General features: G+C 36.7%; 1 protein-coding gene across 1 annotated transcript in view; it reads left to right on the forward strand.

Moving 5' to 3' along the window:
• Positions 1–19,188, forward strand: part of UNC5C (unc-5 netrin receptor C) — a 130,773-nt gene that overhangs the window by 20,417 nt on the left and 91,168 nt on the right. Inside the window, exon 3 of the mRNA XM_015824042.1 lies at positions 7,053–7,196. Coding sequence (XP_015679528.1) covers positions 7,053–7,196 — 144 coding nt within the window. The remainder of the gene's footprint in view (positions 1–7,052; positions 7,197–19,188) is intronic.

Genomic DNA, 19,188 nt, shown 5'->3' on the forward strand with positions numbered 1-19,188 from the left:
TTCCTTACTTATTAGAATTTTATCAAGTTGGTGTGGGGTCTGACTAATTTCATGTTCTTGCCTATCCCTGTTATGTCTAGACTGAATTTGTAAATATGGCCACCAATCTATGAGTATTCTTTGTTCCTCCAATTCTTTTCTTGACTTGAGATTTCCTCGATTATCCAGTAATTCTTTATACCTAAACATCTTTTTTTTCCTCTAATGTATTGGGATGAATCACTGCCTCCATCGGCGAGAACCAATTTGGAATTTTCCCATAGTGTCTTTTTTTTATTTTTTCCCATATCCCGATCAATGCTCCTCTTATCTGATGCTGCTGGAAATATGTTGATGTTTTCTTCTGGTTCGGTCATAAAAATGCATGCGAGTTTTTAAATTCTAATTAGGCAGGCTCTAATTCATTAATCAGTATTATTGATATCTTGCTGATATACTCTCAGCTTGTGAGAACCAAGAACCATGTTTTTTGTTTTCTGGTCTTCTTACCAGCATCCCCATGCTCACAGAGGGGACAGCCCTTTGGAGTTCATGCTAAATTTGATAGGTTCTTGAAGGTCGCAGATGATGTTGATGTACTGTAGAGTGGAGTAGTCAATGATGCAAAAGGAGATTTAAATTTGGAAAGATATTTTGGATGGTTTTAAATTTTTCATATTAAATGTTTTGAACCTCCACTGCTGATTTTTAGTTATCATGCCTTAAAAATTCAATGATCTGTAAAATTCAGGGGGAGGAGGGCTTCAAGGGCACATAAAAAGAGATTGAGGCCCAGATCAAAGGTTGCCTACTTGTTTTTGAAACTTGTTCAAGAACAGTTCTGAGCGGATGGTGTGTAGGCAGGCTTTCTTTTTTGTGATTGCATAGATACAAATCAATATTAAACCATCTAATCAGAACCAAAAAACAGAATCATTTATTCTAAAGAAAAAGGATGGAGTTAATAAGATGCTTGAATAGTTCTCTGATCCATTAAAAAAAACCAGCATAGCTGCTACTACTAAATCAAAAGTCCTTTGTTTGCTTCTATAGCAGCAATAATAAAATAATCACACAGGAATGTCCTTCACAGACACAATTGTCTGCATGAGGCATTCACATGAAGAACAAAGATATGGATTTTTCAGGATTTGCAAAGATGATCACAAAGGAAAAATATTCTATATAATCTACAATATCACACTGCACACCCCTACAGATGTTTTAATAAATTTAATTTTCTTTAGCATGGGAAGGAAGAGTTGTCATATTCGTGGTTTCAACCTCATGGGCAACCGATGATAAGTGTTCGTTTGCTGATTTGAGACATGGATGAAAAAACTCTCAGCTCCGGTTACTGAAGTGGTATATTTACATTCAACTATTCAGTTCGACAAGAGATTTCTCTTATTTGCTGTTTCAGAAGCAAACTACTGTGGCAAGACTAGAAGGATGCTATAGATGTATTGCTAACGCATCACGATCATAAGCCAAGTTTATGTTCTCAGCTGAGAGAAGTCGAGACTTGTTAACACACTATATTTGCATTTTAAGGCATATTGCTAACATTAACAAGTTTACGTAACATTTTAAAATATTAATTTACCATTTGAGCTAACTCCCTTTATAATGCACCGGTGCCTTTTGCCGTGATTGCCTAAAGCTGCATAAAGAATTAGATACAAGCAGGTAAGATAATAATGAAACAGTTCTTTAATGGTGTCATAAGTATCGTGGTGGGTTGGAGGAAGAGCAGAACCAGGCCTTGGGTGCTCCTGACAGCCACCCTCTCTAGCACAACTAATCACAAGGCATTGTGTAGCTTTTCTAAAGAGGTTCATAAAATTCTATGAATAATTCATGACGTTTTCCACTCATAAATACCCATGATAGCTGAGCTACAGCACTGGATGCACTGACTACTTTATACTGATTGGAGCTGAAGGTCTTAATTACTATTTGAAATTTGGCTTTTTGTCAAAATGAAAGCTGGTTTTCGGAAATGTAGCAAAAGTGTGAGTGGGTACGCTTCTCAAGTAAGTAGCACTACGCACCTTGTTAAAAAAAAAACTGATGATGGTAGAATGATATGTCGCACAACTGAAGATTGTACAATTGAGGAAATTCCCATAGGGCAGATATTCCAGTTTATGCAGGATATTAAGGACAACTGTATGCAATGAGTGTTTAGCCTACGCTTGAAAATTTCTAACAAGAAAGAGCCCACCAAGGAAGAGAGGACAGATAATTTGTAACAGATAGAAGGCAACCAGTGCTTAAAAACACTAAAAAGCTGTTTCTTGTTATAGTGATCTAAAATAACCCCAACAAAAAGCTGATACTGGAACATTTAAGACATCATAATGCTGTTATTATGAACCATCTGTCCGTCTGTTTCTTGTCTTGAGCAAATAATTAGAAACTGCAGTCTGCCTAGGAAGAAAAGCAAGGCCATTTCCAAACATAGTTAGATTCTTAGCATAAGATGGCTCTTATTGAATTGTTGTTCTCACCTTTAAAGGTAATTCTGGGAAAATAGATAAAAAGCATTAACTGAGAGACAACTGCAGTTCTAAATAAAATCATACTCTAAACAGTAGAAAGAACATATCTGGGACCTTTTATGGAATCAAAGTAGGTCTTCAGAGGAAAGCAGGATATAACACAACATCTTGGGTTTTTCAGATACACTGTAGATTCTATTAGTTTTTCTTGTGTTGCTTTCCTTAAATCACAGCAGTATACTTTGAGTGTTTTAATTTCACAAAATGCTATTATGAAGCATTATTTATACAAAATAATTCACAGCTTGAAGGATAAAGTGCCAAGAATAATAAATTTTGTTGATTTATTTGCTTGTTTTAAGAAAAAGGAAATGAAATGCAACAAAAGCCTTAGCAGCAACCGAATAAGATGTTACAGGCTGTGTTCACACAATTTGTATTAAGTCAATTGAATAAACCATAATGAACTTTATTGCTACAGTGTGGTAAGCCATAAAAAGTTGTTTAAAAAACATAATGGCTAGCTTCAGCAACACACTAAGTCCGAATCCAAACAATCATACTGTGTTGTATCACAGAGTGTGAGCCCAGGCACTATCTTATGATTCCACAAGTTGAAGAAAGCTGTTTTGGTCTCTCTATTTGTTTCAGTGTTACAGTTTGAGAGTGTTACTGTTTTAAACAGTAACATGCTGATTTACGATATTAGTGATTTTGTGAAATTGTATCATGATAACAAGAAATTAGTTAGGCTAGAGGCTGAGTAAGGGACAGCATGTTGGCTCAGAGATGAAGATGTTCGCCTCCCATTTGGAAGGTTGAAAGCTGAATCCTAGGCAGTGATAGATGTTCTCTATCAGGACACAAAGAGAAAATATCTGCTGCGAACTCCATCTAGGCGTCAGGAAGGGCATCCAGCCAGTAAACGCTCAGCTTCATTTAGTCGCCCCGAGTCCATTCTGATAAAAAGGAATTACAGGTCATAAAAAGAAAAAGAAAAAACAAGATAGGTCCCATCTTGTTTGTTTTGCATAAATTATTGATTATATTGTGAACTGCCCTGAGTCAGTTTGAAGTTGAATAGAGCCTAATTTTAAATAAATGTTTATCTGGTTATATTGTTATCAAGTGCCTGAGAAGATTTTAAGCAGCATAAAGAGGTGTCTGTGATTTACACAAAAGTGTGGTCTGCCTAATAATGTTAACTTTGTTACATGCTGCCAGCAATTTTCACAGTACAATTGTTCTGCAAAAAAAGGAAATCTCATGGTCTATTGTATCACCAATCCAAAATAAGCAACATTAACAAATATTTCCCTAAAAAAACTCAATAGCCATGAATTATAGTAAAATTAAGGCTATTATAGGTTAACATTCTTGCAAAATAACTGAATTGATAATATCCTATAAAATAAAAGGGTTTTTCTTTCAACATGTAGTTGAAAGATACAATAAATATACACTTTTTGTGTACTTTTAATATCTGTTTTTACATCTACTGAAACAAAAAAGACATTCAGTGTTTACCCGGAGAACAGAAGAAATCTAGTGCCAGAAAGCTCTTCCTACATTCAATCTGTCTTCAGAAATTAGAATCTAGCAATAAATCTTCTCACCATACCCCCTACCCCATTAGTTCTTTAAGATATTTTACTGATAAAAATATTTTTGAATGTGAATAACTATCTAAAATATATTTTAACCTTACCCTTAGAACTTCTTCCATGCAACTTACAATAAAATAGATGCCAATAGACTACAGTATTTTACAAGACTGTTTTAAGAAAATGTCATATGGTTTCAGATTCTGATGGAGATGTGGTGGAAAATTTACTATTTAATTTGCTTTAATTGCCCTATTTTTTCTGACATTTCATCTAGATTTTTGGACTTAACTGTTAAGAAGGAAGCTGGCTAGCCTTATATCATAACTTTTTTAATATATATATATATATATATTTAATAGGTCAGGTTTCATTCCTGCATCTATTTTTTTTCCTCTATTGTCAACTGTAATAATCTTTATTTCCACTTCTCTGGCCACTGTACCCTATGAACTGGACACATTTTTCATTTACTGCCAACAGATTTGTGTGGGTTTTGATGCTTTTAACAATTCTACAATAGTCTACTTCACACTGTGTGCTTTCTGTAATCAGTGCTTTTGCAGAACACAATTTTCCACTGTAAAGACAGACCTTAGGCCTCTTTGTCTTTGGAGCCAGGGGCAACAAAACGTGCCTCTTGAACTCCGAATAAGAAAGTCTTGTACAAAAGAGAAAAAAAAATGCTAACACAGACTAAAATAGCTTAAGGTTAAATTGTGACCTAAAACATTTGATTCATAGGATCCAGAGCATATGTCCAAGTACTTCTGGCTTGTATCATCTACCTAGGGACTATGAATTACTCATCTGGCACGTTCACTCATGCATGCAACATTTACACAGCAAGCAAAGTATATCCTTCATAAATACCTTGCTCGGTTTATATATCGAAAGAAAGCAAAGAATACATTTAAATATATTTTACTTAATTTGATTTTAGGAACTTTGCAAGTGTTTACTTGAAGAACTTTACTGTATAGGAAATAAAAGTGATAGGAATAGAATAATAATATACTGTATCTAGATGCAGAATCAAGAGTTGTATGTCTAATCTGCTCTTTGTTCGTCAAATATACCTTATATGGAAAGATGAAATAGGTTAAAAAGGTTATTGCCAAAAAAAAAAAAAGCTATACATTAAGCTGAGAGGAATGGCCACCTGTCAGAAAACATGATAAGATCCCCTCCACCAAGCAACTAGAAATGAAACCCTTCTACTCCCTCAAAGGTTGACTTTCTTTTGGAGATTCTCATCACATTGGTTTAGACCAGGCGTAGGCAACCTTTTGGCTCTTTTATGACTCGTGGACTTCAACTCCCAGAATTCCTGAGCCAGGGTTGCCTACCCCGGTTTAGACTCACACCTGTACCCTCATTTAGGCTTCAGACAGCACCTTCACAGCTTGGCTTCATTCAGGTTTGAATTCATTCAAGCAACTCTCCAACTTTAGATCTTTTATGATTGGCAGATAGGATGCTGTATATATGCCCTCTCTTCCCTATTCCATTAGCTTTGTTGACATCCAGGCTCTAAGCTACTTATGACTCCTCACTTACACTTACAGAGAACATAGCATTTTAGCACATTTGTATTTAGGGCAATCCAACAAGGTCACAAGAATATAAACTAAGCAATAGCAATTATAACAGTTCATTTCTTCTAATAAGAAAAAGAACAAGAATAGAAAAAGAATTTTAAAGGCATTGTAAAGCAAATATAGGCATTATTGTAAGCCCAATACATAAAAATATAATAAAAATAGATTCAAATCTAATAACTGAAACAATAGAAACTGTCTGTAGCAAACCCTTGGATGTGAAATGTATAAATAAATATTTTATCAACAATGGAAGTGCTGTGTTTCTTCTTTGTCACTCAGTATCATACTGTAATTTAAAATCACAGTATGGATCGGGTAAATGAAAGCTACTCAGCATGTTGTAAATCTTGTGTGGGTTCTAAAACTTATAGTTAAACTGCAAGCTTGGGGTATGTTATATTAGATAGCTATGATCTTTGCAAGCACTAGCTTGGCTTTACACTATGTGAAAAAGATTTTTTTTTTTAAGAATGAGAAAACATGATTCAGTTTAAAAGCTATTTGATGCCCAACTAATGTAAGTGAGCATAACTTGATTAATTTTATGGCACTGACAATAATCTACTAATTTTAACTTTGTTTTATAATTGTGTGCCTAACGATGTAAAATATATATTTTATAAAAATGCATATTTTTCCCTTCTTCCTACCTTCATCACTTCTTCAGTAAGATAGTTACAGATACATGTAAGACTGGAATTATTTCTCAGCATTTCTCCTCCCTTAGCAGTCTACTTCTTTAAAACTATTGTCTTCTACTGTTGCCGCTCATTTTTCCTTATTTCTCTATCCATTCCCTTGCCAGATAGAATCTCACTGAACCTTTGCTTTTCTATTATTTTGCTTTGCTTATTTCCTCTGGATTAAAAGGGGGAAGAATAAGTGAGAAAGCGGGTGGCAATAATAAGAAGCAAATGAGCAGCTACGTGAACAGGTCCCAAAAACTTTATGGTGGACTCTCCGATAAAGTACGAGTTTTTCAGATTTCTCAGCAGCTTTATTTTTTTAAAGAGGAAGACAGAAGAATGTCTGTGTCATGTTCCTAGAAATGGCCAAATTGCAAGTCTAAGGTGTCTCCTATCTCCAATTTTTGTGTTCTTCTCAAGACTTCTTTGTTACAGTTGGGCTGGGCAGTTTTCTGTTACAACATAGAAATGAAATCCTTGCCTCTGAATGATCTCTTGGAGTTTGAGAAAGGGTCTCCAAAAGGCTTGCATTTTCTCTGTTGTTTTTAAATATCTGAAGCAGCTTCGACTCTAAAAACTGTATTTTAGAAAAAGTACACCAATGAGTTACTTGCCTACTGTTAAAAAATGCCAAATTCTGAAACCAGTATAGACATATTGATTATGTTTTGGTAGGACTCATTGTTCGAGAGGTAAGCATTGAGATTTCACGGCAACAAGTTGAAGAACTCTTTGGACCTGAAGATTACTGGTGCCAGTGTGTGGCTTGGAGTTCCGCAGGCACAACCAAGAGTAGGAAGGCCTATGTCCGTATTGCATGTAAGTATTTCCTTCTTTACATTACTAGAAAGGTTTTTTAATAGATACTGTAATCAAATTAAAGTTCTTTCATTACTTTGCTTTGTGTCAGAGTCTGACCCAGTGGAATTTCACTAAAATTTTATTTGTGTCATCATTTATGCTTGGGTAGAGTTCTGAAAAAAAATTGTATCCCAAATTAATGTTTATCTGTGTAGCATGTATACTTTAGCGATTTTGCTATAGCGTCATAGATATACTTATTGTACATATAGATATTTCTGTAATTTCTTGTTTAAAGTGTTCTTTCCTGAAAGATAAATGAAATTATTTTTTAAATAATTTAAATAATAATAGGATCAGATTTTTTAAAATTCTGCATTTATTACTTTATAAGCAACTCAAGATGGTGAACATACATAAAACTCCTTCCTCCTTCTATTTTCCGTACAAGAACAGCTCTGTCAGATGGGATGGGCTAAGAGAGAGTGACTGGCCCAAGGTCACCTAGTTGGCTTTCATTTTATTTATTTATTATGAAAAGTATTTGCCACCCATCTCGTAGCCAATGACTCTGGGCAGCAAATCAAGTCTCCTGGTTTCTAGGCCAGCTTATTAACCACTACGCCAATTGGTACAGACTTATTATCTCTTCTTTTAAAATGATTATTATCCCACTAATCAGCTAGTAAGTCTTCTTGTTTGTTGTCCATTTCTGACAAGTGTAATTCCTGAAGTTGAAAAAAAGGTTGCTATAATACATTTTTATCATACTGCATCTACCATGTTTCCCCAAAAATAAGAAAGGGTCTTATTTTATTTTATTTTTTGCCTCCAAAAGAGGCACCAGGTCTTATTTTCGGGGGGTATCTTTAATACTCACCAAAAGCACCAACAGCCTCGCCCAGCCAGTCCACTTCTTCTGTGGCCAAAGGAGCAGCTGCATTCTGCAGCTGCATTCCGGCCTGCATTTTGCAGTCAGGCCTTTATGGAAGGCCTCTGCAGCTGAGTACTGAGCTATGGATTGAATCCATATCTCAGTTGCCGGCTGCAGTGGCCTTCCAGAAAGGCCTGTGACTGAGAAATGCAGGCCTGCTGCAGAAAATGCCTCAGAAGTCAGCCAGCGAGGAGAGGCCTGGCTGCAAGGTAAATGGGTACGGGGCACTTGGGGCAGCTCCACACTCCTACCCCAGCTTGATTTTTAGGTGTGTGCCTCTCCCCAACACTAGGGCTTATTTTGGGGGGAGGATTTATATTAGGCCCACCCCATAAATCAAGCTAGGGCTTATTTTGGGGGTAGGCCTTACTTTCAGGGAAACATGGTAGTTTTGTTATTGCTTTTAAAGTAACACTTAATATATGTTGCCAATACTTTTGTGATATTCCTTTTAAGATCAAAATTTCATCAACAGTACAAAGTAATTCAAATCTAAGTGAAAAGGAAAACCATACTTCAAAAAGTATATACTCTTCATTTTAGTGTAAATGGGGAGATAGGTGGCTATATAAATTTGATTAATGATGAGCAACGCCACGGCCTAGAGGTGAAGATACTTTTCTCCCACTCAGAAGTTCGATCTTAGGCAGTGGCAGATGTTTCTCTATTAGGGTGCAAAGAGAAAATATCTGCTGTGAACTCTGCATAAGCGTCAGGAAGGGCATCCAGCCAGTAAACTCTCAGTTACACTCAGTCACCCTGACTCTACCCCAAAACAAAGGGATTAAAAGGTCATAAAAAGAAAAAAAGATTAATTATGTAGTGCCACCTCCAAAAGGACCACTAAAGTCCGGGCCCTCCTGGCCTCCTCTTTGGCTGGCTACCGACCCAAGGAATCTCTCATGTTGGCACCTCTGCCTGACAGGGCACATAGCACGGTGATGTTCAGTCATGGTTTGCAGCCACGCACATAGGGCGGTGATGGCCAATCTCTTTCAAAGGTAACTCACGTGGGATAAGTCTTCTTGTTTGTTGTCCATTTCTGACAAGTGTAATTCCTGAAGTTGAAAAAAAGGTTGCTATAATACATTTTTATCGTACTGTATCAGGCAGTAAGACTTACAGGAGGTGATGGTAGTCAAGTCCTGGTAGCAGCAGCTGGCATACAACAGTAGTAGTCGATCCCTAGTAACAGCAATCTGCTTAGGACGATGTTAGCCAGTCTCTGATAGTAGCAACTTGCCTATGACAATGTTAGTCAGTCTCTAGTAACAGCGACTTGCCTAGGGTGATGGTAATCAGTCTCTGGTGACAGCAACTTGCCTAAGACAATGTTAGTCAGTCTTTGATAACAACAACTTGCCTCTAGCGATGGTAGTCAGTCTCTCTCTGGAGCTCACATGGGCCCTCCTTTATCCACTCTCTTCATCTGTCTCCACTCTCAGTATACGTAATCCCCCCCTTTGCTTCCTTATCCCCTTTTTGCCTCCTCCAGTGGATCCTATAAAAACCCCTCTACTTCCCACTAAAAGACATACCCTCAACCCGGTCAAACTCTTTCCTGGTTCTCTCTTCGCCCAGCTGGCTCCAATAAGGGAGAAGAAATAAAACTCCCCAACCTACTCTCCCTCTCTTCGTCTGGCCTTCTTACTTTCTCTCTATCTTTTCGCTCAGCTAGCTCTGGATGGCAGGCTCCATTAAGCTAAGCTCTCTCTCCTTTTCCTCAGCTGGCTCCGCCCAATCTCCTGCCAAAAACCCCTCCCTCCGGTCTCTTTCTCTCCCCCCTCCCATCCGCTTTCTCCTCCTTTTTTTCCCCTCCTCAGAACCACACCCCGCTGCCAGACCCACAGCAGCTGCTGGAGCTATTCATTTCCCTGCTGGATCGGCAGGGCTATCGCAAAACCTCTCAGCCGGCCCTATTCTAACCCCAGCTCTGCTACATACTCCCCCCCACCCAAAAATTCATTGGTTCCCCCAAAGCATCATATGTCAATCTTCTAGCTGGGTGTATCACCCGCCTTGGTCTCTGTACTTTGGGCTCGGCAATAATACGAGAGTCATCCTCCCGTGACTTTCCATCCCCAAAGATCTCTAGGGCTGGAGGCCCCTCTCTAATTCTGGGAGTTGTGGAGCATGTGGAATAACTGGGCCTATCTCTATAGATTCCTCTAGCCCTGGGGCCTCTGGAGCTAACGGCACTTTCTCCTTTCCCAGCAGCTCCCCAGACTGTTCATCCGCCTCAGGTTCTGTACACATCCTCAAAGATTCATTCTTCTTCCAGACCACCACTATGGGGGAGGCATAAGGGCTTTGAGATTCCCTGATGACCCCAGTTCTCTTCAACTCTGCTAAATGCTCTCTAAGATCATCTAAGTCACTCAAGGGAATCTGCCGGGATCTCTCTCAAAAGGGCTTATCCTCCTGCAAACGGATTACATTTTGGGCGCTCCTAGCACAGCCCACATCAAACTCATCTTTTGGGAACAGATGTTGCCACCTCCAAAGCTGGTCTCTAGCCCTGTCTCACCACTCTTGGGAAAGCTGCATGTTCTTAGGATAGAACTGATCTATTAAAACCTCACCCTCAGTCTTTTCCCTAGTATCAGATAGCGCAATTGGGGTGGCTAGGCTCACCTGCCCCAACAACATCCGATCTCTCAACCTCACAGGGAGGTTCGTAATATTTTGGACGCCAACTGAAATCTGTCCTCTGGCCTGCTGTAAGGCCTTTGTAGAGACCACCTCTGGAATTACCTCCACTCCGGCATTCTGCCTTCTAGGATCGGATTCGAGGATGAGATAAAGGCCAGGCTGTTCCCAATCTAATCTAACAGAGGCTCACAAGCACACCACTTCCCCTGATTGCAATATCCTCTTTGCTCGATCTAATTTCCACAATCATCCCACCCCCTCTGCCAGGGCCTGTTGCTCCCGCACCAAATGTTGGTATGCTGTGACAGTGCAGGATGGACATCCCCTATAACCAAGTCATTCCCTACTGGGACAATTGGGGTGAGCAAACGCCTAATTAAATTGGTATTCGTCCCCACAATCAACGAGCCCTGACTAGCTCCTGGGGGGCAGGCACACACAATGGCAAAGGTGTCAAAAGTCTCTGTGTACCCAGCAATAGAGGGCCCAAATGTTAACTGGATGGGCAGGTACCCATCATATGGGAACTTCTCAGTCCCAATACCCCAAATCTTCAAATCGCCCAACTTCTGTAATGGGTATATGCATCAGGTGTCTATCATAAAAATCCCGATATAATAATGTCACTTGTGCACCCAAATCCAAGAGGGCCCTCATATAAATACCTTCCACTTGTACTGGCACCATTGGGGAGGGGCCCACCAGCTGTTTAGGACTTTTGGCAGTGGGAGACACAGCATCTTTCCTCCTCAGAGCCATGCCACGCCGCCAGACCCACAGCAGCTGCCAGAGCTCCTCATTTCTGTGCCGGATCGGCAGGGCTCCCGCAAAATCTCTCAGCCGGCCCCATTGTCACCCCAGTTCCGCTACAATTAATAAATAAATGTGTGACATGGAAAGCCAAGAAGAGCAAATAATGGTTCAGTACATTCAAATTAACAGAAAGATTATGAGCAGGCAGCTGAATAAAGATTCCCAGTTACCAACATCAGCAACTTCAGCAACTTATAAAAGTTGTGATCTCAAAGCCAAACACGGTCTCCAGAGATCCTCCAAAAATTTTAGCTGAATTGAATTATTAATGTGACAAAGGTAAAAGTAGAAAATGCATGAAAATTTATTGTGTTAACAATATTGGAAGCAATTTCTGCTGCTTTTTTTGTGCTGACTCTACTGACATATGTAGGATTCTCAAGTCATTCAAAAGATAAATGTTGTTGGAGTTCTGAAAAGCATTACACAACTTGGCAATAAAACCTCTTAAGTTTAGTCACTTGATTCTCCATATTTATTTACTACACTGAACATAAATTGCAAAAAGTGGGAATAAGTCTGATTGTTAAACATATTGTGAATACTTCTTTTGGTGCTGAAGATTAAATGAAAATGAATGAGGTTTTATTTTTCTCAAATTCACAATTCAACTTTGAATATTTATTTCCCTTGATGGATTCATGAACTTTAGAGTTGTACCATGTAGATCCATTAATCTGTCAGAACTGAAGTGTGCTGCGACTAATGGCCTTCCATCTAGAGAAACTGTCTGCAGTCAAACAGTTATTTTATCCAAATAAAGCTTTTGACAGGATAAATACAATCCATGGTAGTAGATTAGATCTGTGTAACCATTTCATTCCATTGCTTTTAGCAGGTTGAAGAAAGAATGGATAATGCTCTAAACAGAGAAGAGAATAACATTGCAAAAAGGTCCTTAACTTACATCCATATTAATAGTATATTATTTCTTCTACTCTTTTCTTTCCTTCTTTCTCGGGCATTATTCAAGGCGAGCAGAAACGCAGATATTCCCCTTGCTATACAAATATTTAATTTCCATTAATTTTCAAATAGAAGACTCTCTTCTAAAGCAGTATTTGCACTGGAGATTCTCATTCTACCATCATGTGGATAAAATGAGTTTACTCTGAGTTAACAATGAAAGCCAGGGCCATTACTCAGAGTCAGCCTTTCTTTGCCTTTGGGGAAGTGAAATAAACAAGTTTTGGTGAATGCTCACTGGAAACTGTCTATCAGTCTGGCATTTAGCCTGACATTTTAGTGAAAGAGAATTGCACTTCTAATAAAATGAATAAATTCCAGAAAACCCTTTTATCAGAATGTACAATTTTTCCATGAAACACTATAAAAGCTGTTAAAATAATTCATAGACAAGAATTCTTAAGACACATAAAGGGTCTTGAAATGGAAACATGCTTTGTTTCAGCATCATCTATTAAATCCTAATGTTCAAATTTCTAACTAATGTTTAAGGTTGGGGCTTTTCTTTAGTTTCGTGTGTAGGGTTGTTTTATTTTTTTGGTGATGCTTGCAGGAAATTAAGGTAAACAAGTGATTACATAGTTTTTTTCCCAATACCAAAGTGCACAAATTAAAAAAAAAAACACCTAAACTTAAAATCCAGACCTACATGTTTTATCACTTGACTGCCACATCTGGAAATGACATTCATAGATGAATTAAAACTATCATGTTTATTCTTATTGGAGCATTTTTAGTCCATCAGTTGCATAAGAGTTGTATTTCATCCCTTCTATCCTATTTCTAACAAATGGAAGTCTACCATGTTTAAATTAAAATATGTTAAATTGACAGGTTATCATGGTGCAATTCAACACAGCATACACACACCTCATTTTTCCAGTACTAGCTAAAAACCTGCATCAGCAAGTGCATTTTGTTTGTCTTCTGTTAACCATATATGTTCTCCAGATTTAACACTTATTTTACACATGAAACTAGACTAGGGTGGTATCGTACATATTTCTTTATGTTGGTGGAATATGGTTTTTTTATGAAGAGCAATGAAGAGACAGCATAGGCAATCAGGTATTTGCTATCACTGAATACCTTTGAAAGGAGTACTGAAGCTACTTCCGGTTTTGACATCGCGGGGGAACCTGGAAAGGGTCGAAAGTCACCCCGTAGAGGCGGCAAGCAAAGAGGGAGCCCTTGTTGATCGCAGGGAGGCAGCAGCCCTCCTGTTTGATCCAAGGAAGCCCTCCAAACCAGCGGGGGAAAGACAGGCTACATACGCATAGCCAGTCAGAAGCTGCTGTCAGTGGAAGACAACAAACACTATTAAGCAATCTTACAGCAACTTGGATGAAACTGGGTGAGACCTAAGCCTCTCTTTATGACTTTAAGACGTCTTCCTGAAAATCTGCCCAAAGCACTCCTTCCAAGGAGGAGGGAAAGGGAATTTCCACCCATTCCCCCAGGAAAGTGGCGAATTAATTACTTGGGGAAAAAGGAGAAACCTATAAGACTAATATATATATAGACTTGGAAATTTGGGGACTAAAAGTGTTTTTAAGACTTTTTTTTTTTTTTAAAGAAGGACTTGAAAAGTTTACAATATAAGTTTTGAATTTAAAAACTGAAAAATGGGGTTGATGACATCTAGTGGTGAATTACAGCACTACAACTTATTTATGCCTAAAAGAAACCTGGCTTGAAACCCAGAGCTAGATAAGACTTTGGCTGGCCTTGAAGCTTTTATTTTTGAGAATTGCAGCTGAGAAAAAGGAATAGACTTGGGGGCTGCTTATCTGTGTGGCAGAGACAATAATATTATTCTAAAATTGGCATGTCTGAACTATGAACACAAATACTGACTTTCAGAATTGTATTGTGGAACTATTGCCTGATATGATGGAATACTTTGGATTATAAATCTTGATTGTTAAACAACCTTTAATGGTTCTTTTTTCTCCCTGGATAGAAAGGATATTTTTCTCATTGCACAGAAAAATTTGAATTTTACTTATATCTGCTTAGGAGAGGTTTAAGAATGACTAGTTTGTTGGATAAATTTATAAAGGCTATTTACAAAAAATAAAATGGATGTTCCATACTTAGCTCTAAATAGTAAAAAACCATCCTTAACATCTGTCTCCAGAAACCTCAGTTTGCCATATCACCAAGAAAATACTGATGAACCACAGAAAGAAATTCTCTCCATGTTGAAATTAATACAAGAAACTATTGCTTTAGCTCATGATGAGATTAACAATTAACACAAAGGAGATAAAAGAACAATTTTCTAATTTAAATCTATAAACTCAGAAAATAATTACAGAGAAGGATCCAGCAACCCATAAAATAGAAGGAAAACTAGAGAATGCTGACACAAACATTGAGGATCTAAAGGAAGAAACTAATGACCAGACTCAGATAAATGAAGACTTAGAAGACACAACGATAATATTGGAAATGGAAAAGATATTTTACCAAGGTTTCAGAACATACTGGTAAGGATAAGGAAGGAGAACTGATGGAATAGAAGATAAATCCGTTAACAGAACTGTGGGGAACTGGAGAAGGAGGGAGGCTGTTTAATGAATATCAATGGGCTAGTTCTTCCAAAAATACTTTAACTAAATTGTTTCTCTTGTTTCAAATAATATACACAAAAATAGAGGAAGAATTATTTGATGATCCAAATGCACTGACTTGGAAAGTTAGTTGGCAAAGGAAGAAAGCTAGAGTAAGACCGAAGGAAACAGAAGCTTTGACCTATTAGAGGGGATGTTATATTACCAATTAGATGTTTGAATATGGTTAAGAATAGACTGCTAGAAATAGAAGTATTATTATAACTAGATAGATAGGATTTGTAATCAGAATATCATATCTTGGTATGAAAAGGGAAATAAGAATATGCTAAGAACTTTGAATAAGGGAAGCTTTTGGTTACCCAAATATAACTTGTTCTGAAATTATAAATGATTGGGATATTTTGATCATGGATGGGGAATTAAAATTGAAAAAAGCAAAAATAGGATATAGACTGAGTAAATGGATATTGAGTGCAAATGCAATTAAGATATGCCTTGGTTAGAAAAGATATTCTAAACTTATATTATTGACACTATTAGAAAAATGTAACAAATGTTGATAGGCACTTGTATATTTACTCACAACAATAAGAATTGTATTTGCTTAGTGTGGAAAAATGTCTATTACCAGAAGAAGAGAGGATATACTGGAGTATGTAATATTGGATTTAGTTTGAAGAAGCTTACATGTACCACGGAATCACTAATGGACTCAGTCATCACGTTGTCTATTAGGCACTTGATTGTAAAAATAGAAAATTAATTAAAAAGCACAGCACTGAGAGGAGTACTGAAGCTCAGTGCTCTATCTCGGTAGCTTCTGGGGCCTGAGCTTTATTATTATTTTATAACATTTCTGAAAAGCAGAAGGTTGGCTAGGAATATCAGCACTGATAAAAAAAAATGCTTTTTACAGATTTTTCATAGAACAGAGAACAAATTTTATAGAATAGAAACAGACTTCACAGAACAAATCTGCATGCTTTATCTCATGTACAGTAAATCACTCATCTTGTCTATGCTGTCGTAGGTTTAATAGGGCTTATATATATATATATAAAAGAAACATTTTATAGATATATAGATACACACAAACACACACACATATACATAAATACATACATATATACATACATATACATACATACAGTAAAAATAAATACGAACACCAGGATACTATCAAACTATAAAAATTTAATAAAATGCTGAGCTTTCGTTGGTCAACATTACCGACATCATCAGAGCGTAAAAGCAAGTCACTGGGAGTCCCCTTTTATATTATTGACTGGTTTTTGCACGCGGCTCCTGGACCTGGTCATCGGTCCTTCCAACTTTTATGCTCTGATGATGTCGGTAGTGTTGACCGACGAAAGCTCAGCATTTTATTAAATTTTTATAGTTTGATAATATCCTGGTGTTCGTATTTATTTTTACTGCATGGCTTTACCCAGGATTCGAATGTTTAACACAATTAGAGAAAATACATACATACATACATACATACATACATACATACATACATATTTGATATTTAAAGCTCAAATGGATAAACATATGCATGTTAACTATTTTTATTTATTTATTTATTTATATTTAAATTTATATGCCGCCCTTCTCCCCATGGGACTCAGGGCGGCTCACAGCATATTAAAACATTGTACAAAAAATTTTCCCCTGCTAAAAACCAATTAAAATCCAAATATTGGTAGCTGTGGCTCTTTAAAATTGTTTAAAAATTGTCCCTATTTAAAACTCACCTTAGGTCAGGCNCGAGCCAACCAGGGATATATCAGAAAATTGTTGCTTATTAGCTAATTGTGACACACTAGCTCTTTGTGTCATTTGATCAATATGTAACTATCAATTCATAGACTTTCATGTAATGTTGAACCTTTTATGCAACTTCCTAATACTCATTGTTTATAATTAATATTTTGTACAATAATAATAATAATAATAATAATAATAACAACAACAACAACAACAACAACAACAATGTCATTCTGACTAAAATAAAAAATCTTTGAAATTATTCTTTTAAAAAAGGAAGATTGGGGGGGGAAATGTCCCTATGATAATCGGGGGGAAAAATACTACAAAGTGAATTTAGAAGCAGCAGTCTTAAATTTTTAAATATATGCTTTTGGACTTAGGTAAATACCTACATTGGTTATTTTGGAGAGCTAGGCAATGTGAAAATCCTCTAATTTATGTTGGCAGGATAATTACTGTTAAATGATCAAACCCTTGGCCTGAAATGAAACAGTAACAGTGGTAAGCTTAGTACTGAAAACTTAATCTTAGTGAAATATGCAGAATGGTCACCACAGGTCATTCACAACATTTAAATTACAGCAATGATAGATTTCTTATAAACACAGAATGCCCTTCTAAGCTTATGTTGGGTGGAGAAGAAAAAAGGGAAGGTCTGGCCCTACAGACTCTACAGGATAGTGGGAGACCTCCTCTGTCTCTATTATGTCCAAAGTTTCATGATTTTATCACAATTCTGTTCACATTCAATCTGGATAATAAATCAAGAATTAGTAAAAAAAAACAAAAAAAAAACACCTGATCCAGTGGTTAAAATATTTAAATACCAAAGCCTAATGAAATGTGACTTCAGAAACTCCGACATTTGTGACAAATACAAACAAAAATGAAACAAAATAGAAACGGCAACAATGCTGATTAATGCTTTCGGGGGAAAGGACACACAATTACAGTATTTGCTTTAAAGTAAGGAACTAAGAATATTTTCACACCGTTCTAAGTATTCTAAGTACACCCTTCAAGTATTTTTGTAATTTCTCAGCCATTATCCTGAAACTTTAGAACAGGCAATGAATATTCTAATGCATTATGGTCTTATTGCTTGAATCAGGTATTTTAAAATTACTTAATATTTTTATTACAAAATAATCATACATTGATTATTGGAGAAGACGTGTTTATTATTTGAATGAATGGCCATCTAGAAATTATTTGAATGAATGGCCATCAACCTCTTTTAAAGGTTTTAGCAGCTCCTGGGAGGGCAGTGGTAGCTCTCCTCAAGATGAAGGCGCTATAGTCGGTGTTAACATTGAAAGTACCAAACTGTGTGAAAACAAGGTCAGAACAACCAAGCTGGAAGATTTGGAAAAACTAGTGAATATATCTATAATGACTTACCTGTTTAAAGTTATTAAAATAATTTCCCTAGAATGTCATTTTAGCTTAACCTACTTACTGTATTTATATAGCCACCCATCTCACATGAAATTAACACTCATTCCGTTATCTTCAACTTGTAAAAACCAGCAATGAATCGGACGGATTAAATAGAAATTCCTTTCTGTTGGAAATGATTCTGTAGGAATCTTGTGAAAAATATCATCATTTCGTAATGATTTCTTACACTAAATAAATTACAACAAATCTACCAATGTTTGCCTAGAACAATTATTCTTACTTTTTGTGAACTTTATCAGCCTGTACTAAAAGTGAGACCCCTTAAACACAAGCAGGCCCCATAGACATTTATTATATAAATTACATTAAATGTTCATATTGATTGACATTTTCTTCTTCCTCTTCTTCTTCCTCTTCTTGTGCATATACGTATATGTATAGGATATATACATCCAATATACTGTACGTATGCATATATTGGATGCATATATCCTTTAGATACCTTTCCAGAAATAAAGGTTTCTGTAAGGTACTACTGGTGAAGCATTTCAATCTGAATGCTTAGGTTTCCTTGATAAATTATGATATACTTAAGTGGTGGGGATGTTGAATTGAAGTAAAATGCAATGTGTGTTTCCAACATTCATGTAAATCTAGTGATACCCCTTCTACCGTAGATGTATCTATCTGTGTTACAGAATAAAGCTTTGTCTAAATAATGGACTACATGTATCTTCATATAATCATAGATATATGTTTTAAATAGCTTATTGTCTTATAGTAAGAGAGTCATGTTACTTCATGGTAGCTAATCATAAAACCAGAAATCTGGTGGCAACTTTTCCGACTAACTTATGAATTTAATAAAATCTATTATTCAGAAAAGGTGGTA

This window comes from Protobothrops mucrosquamatus, unplaced genomic scaffold (genome assembly GCF_001527695.2).
Source record: "Protobothrops mucrosquamatus isolate PMUCROS unplaced genomic scaffold, P.Mucros_1.0 scaffold2094, whole genome shotgun sequence".
Classification (NCBI taxonomy): Eukaryota; Metazoa; Chordata; class Lepidosauria; order Squamata; family Viperidae; genus Protobothrops; species Protobothrops mucrosquamatus.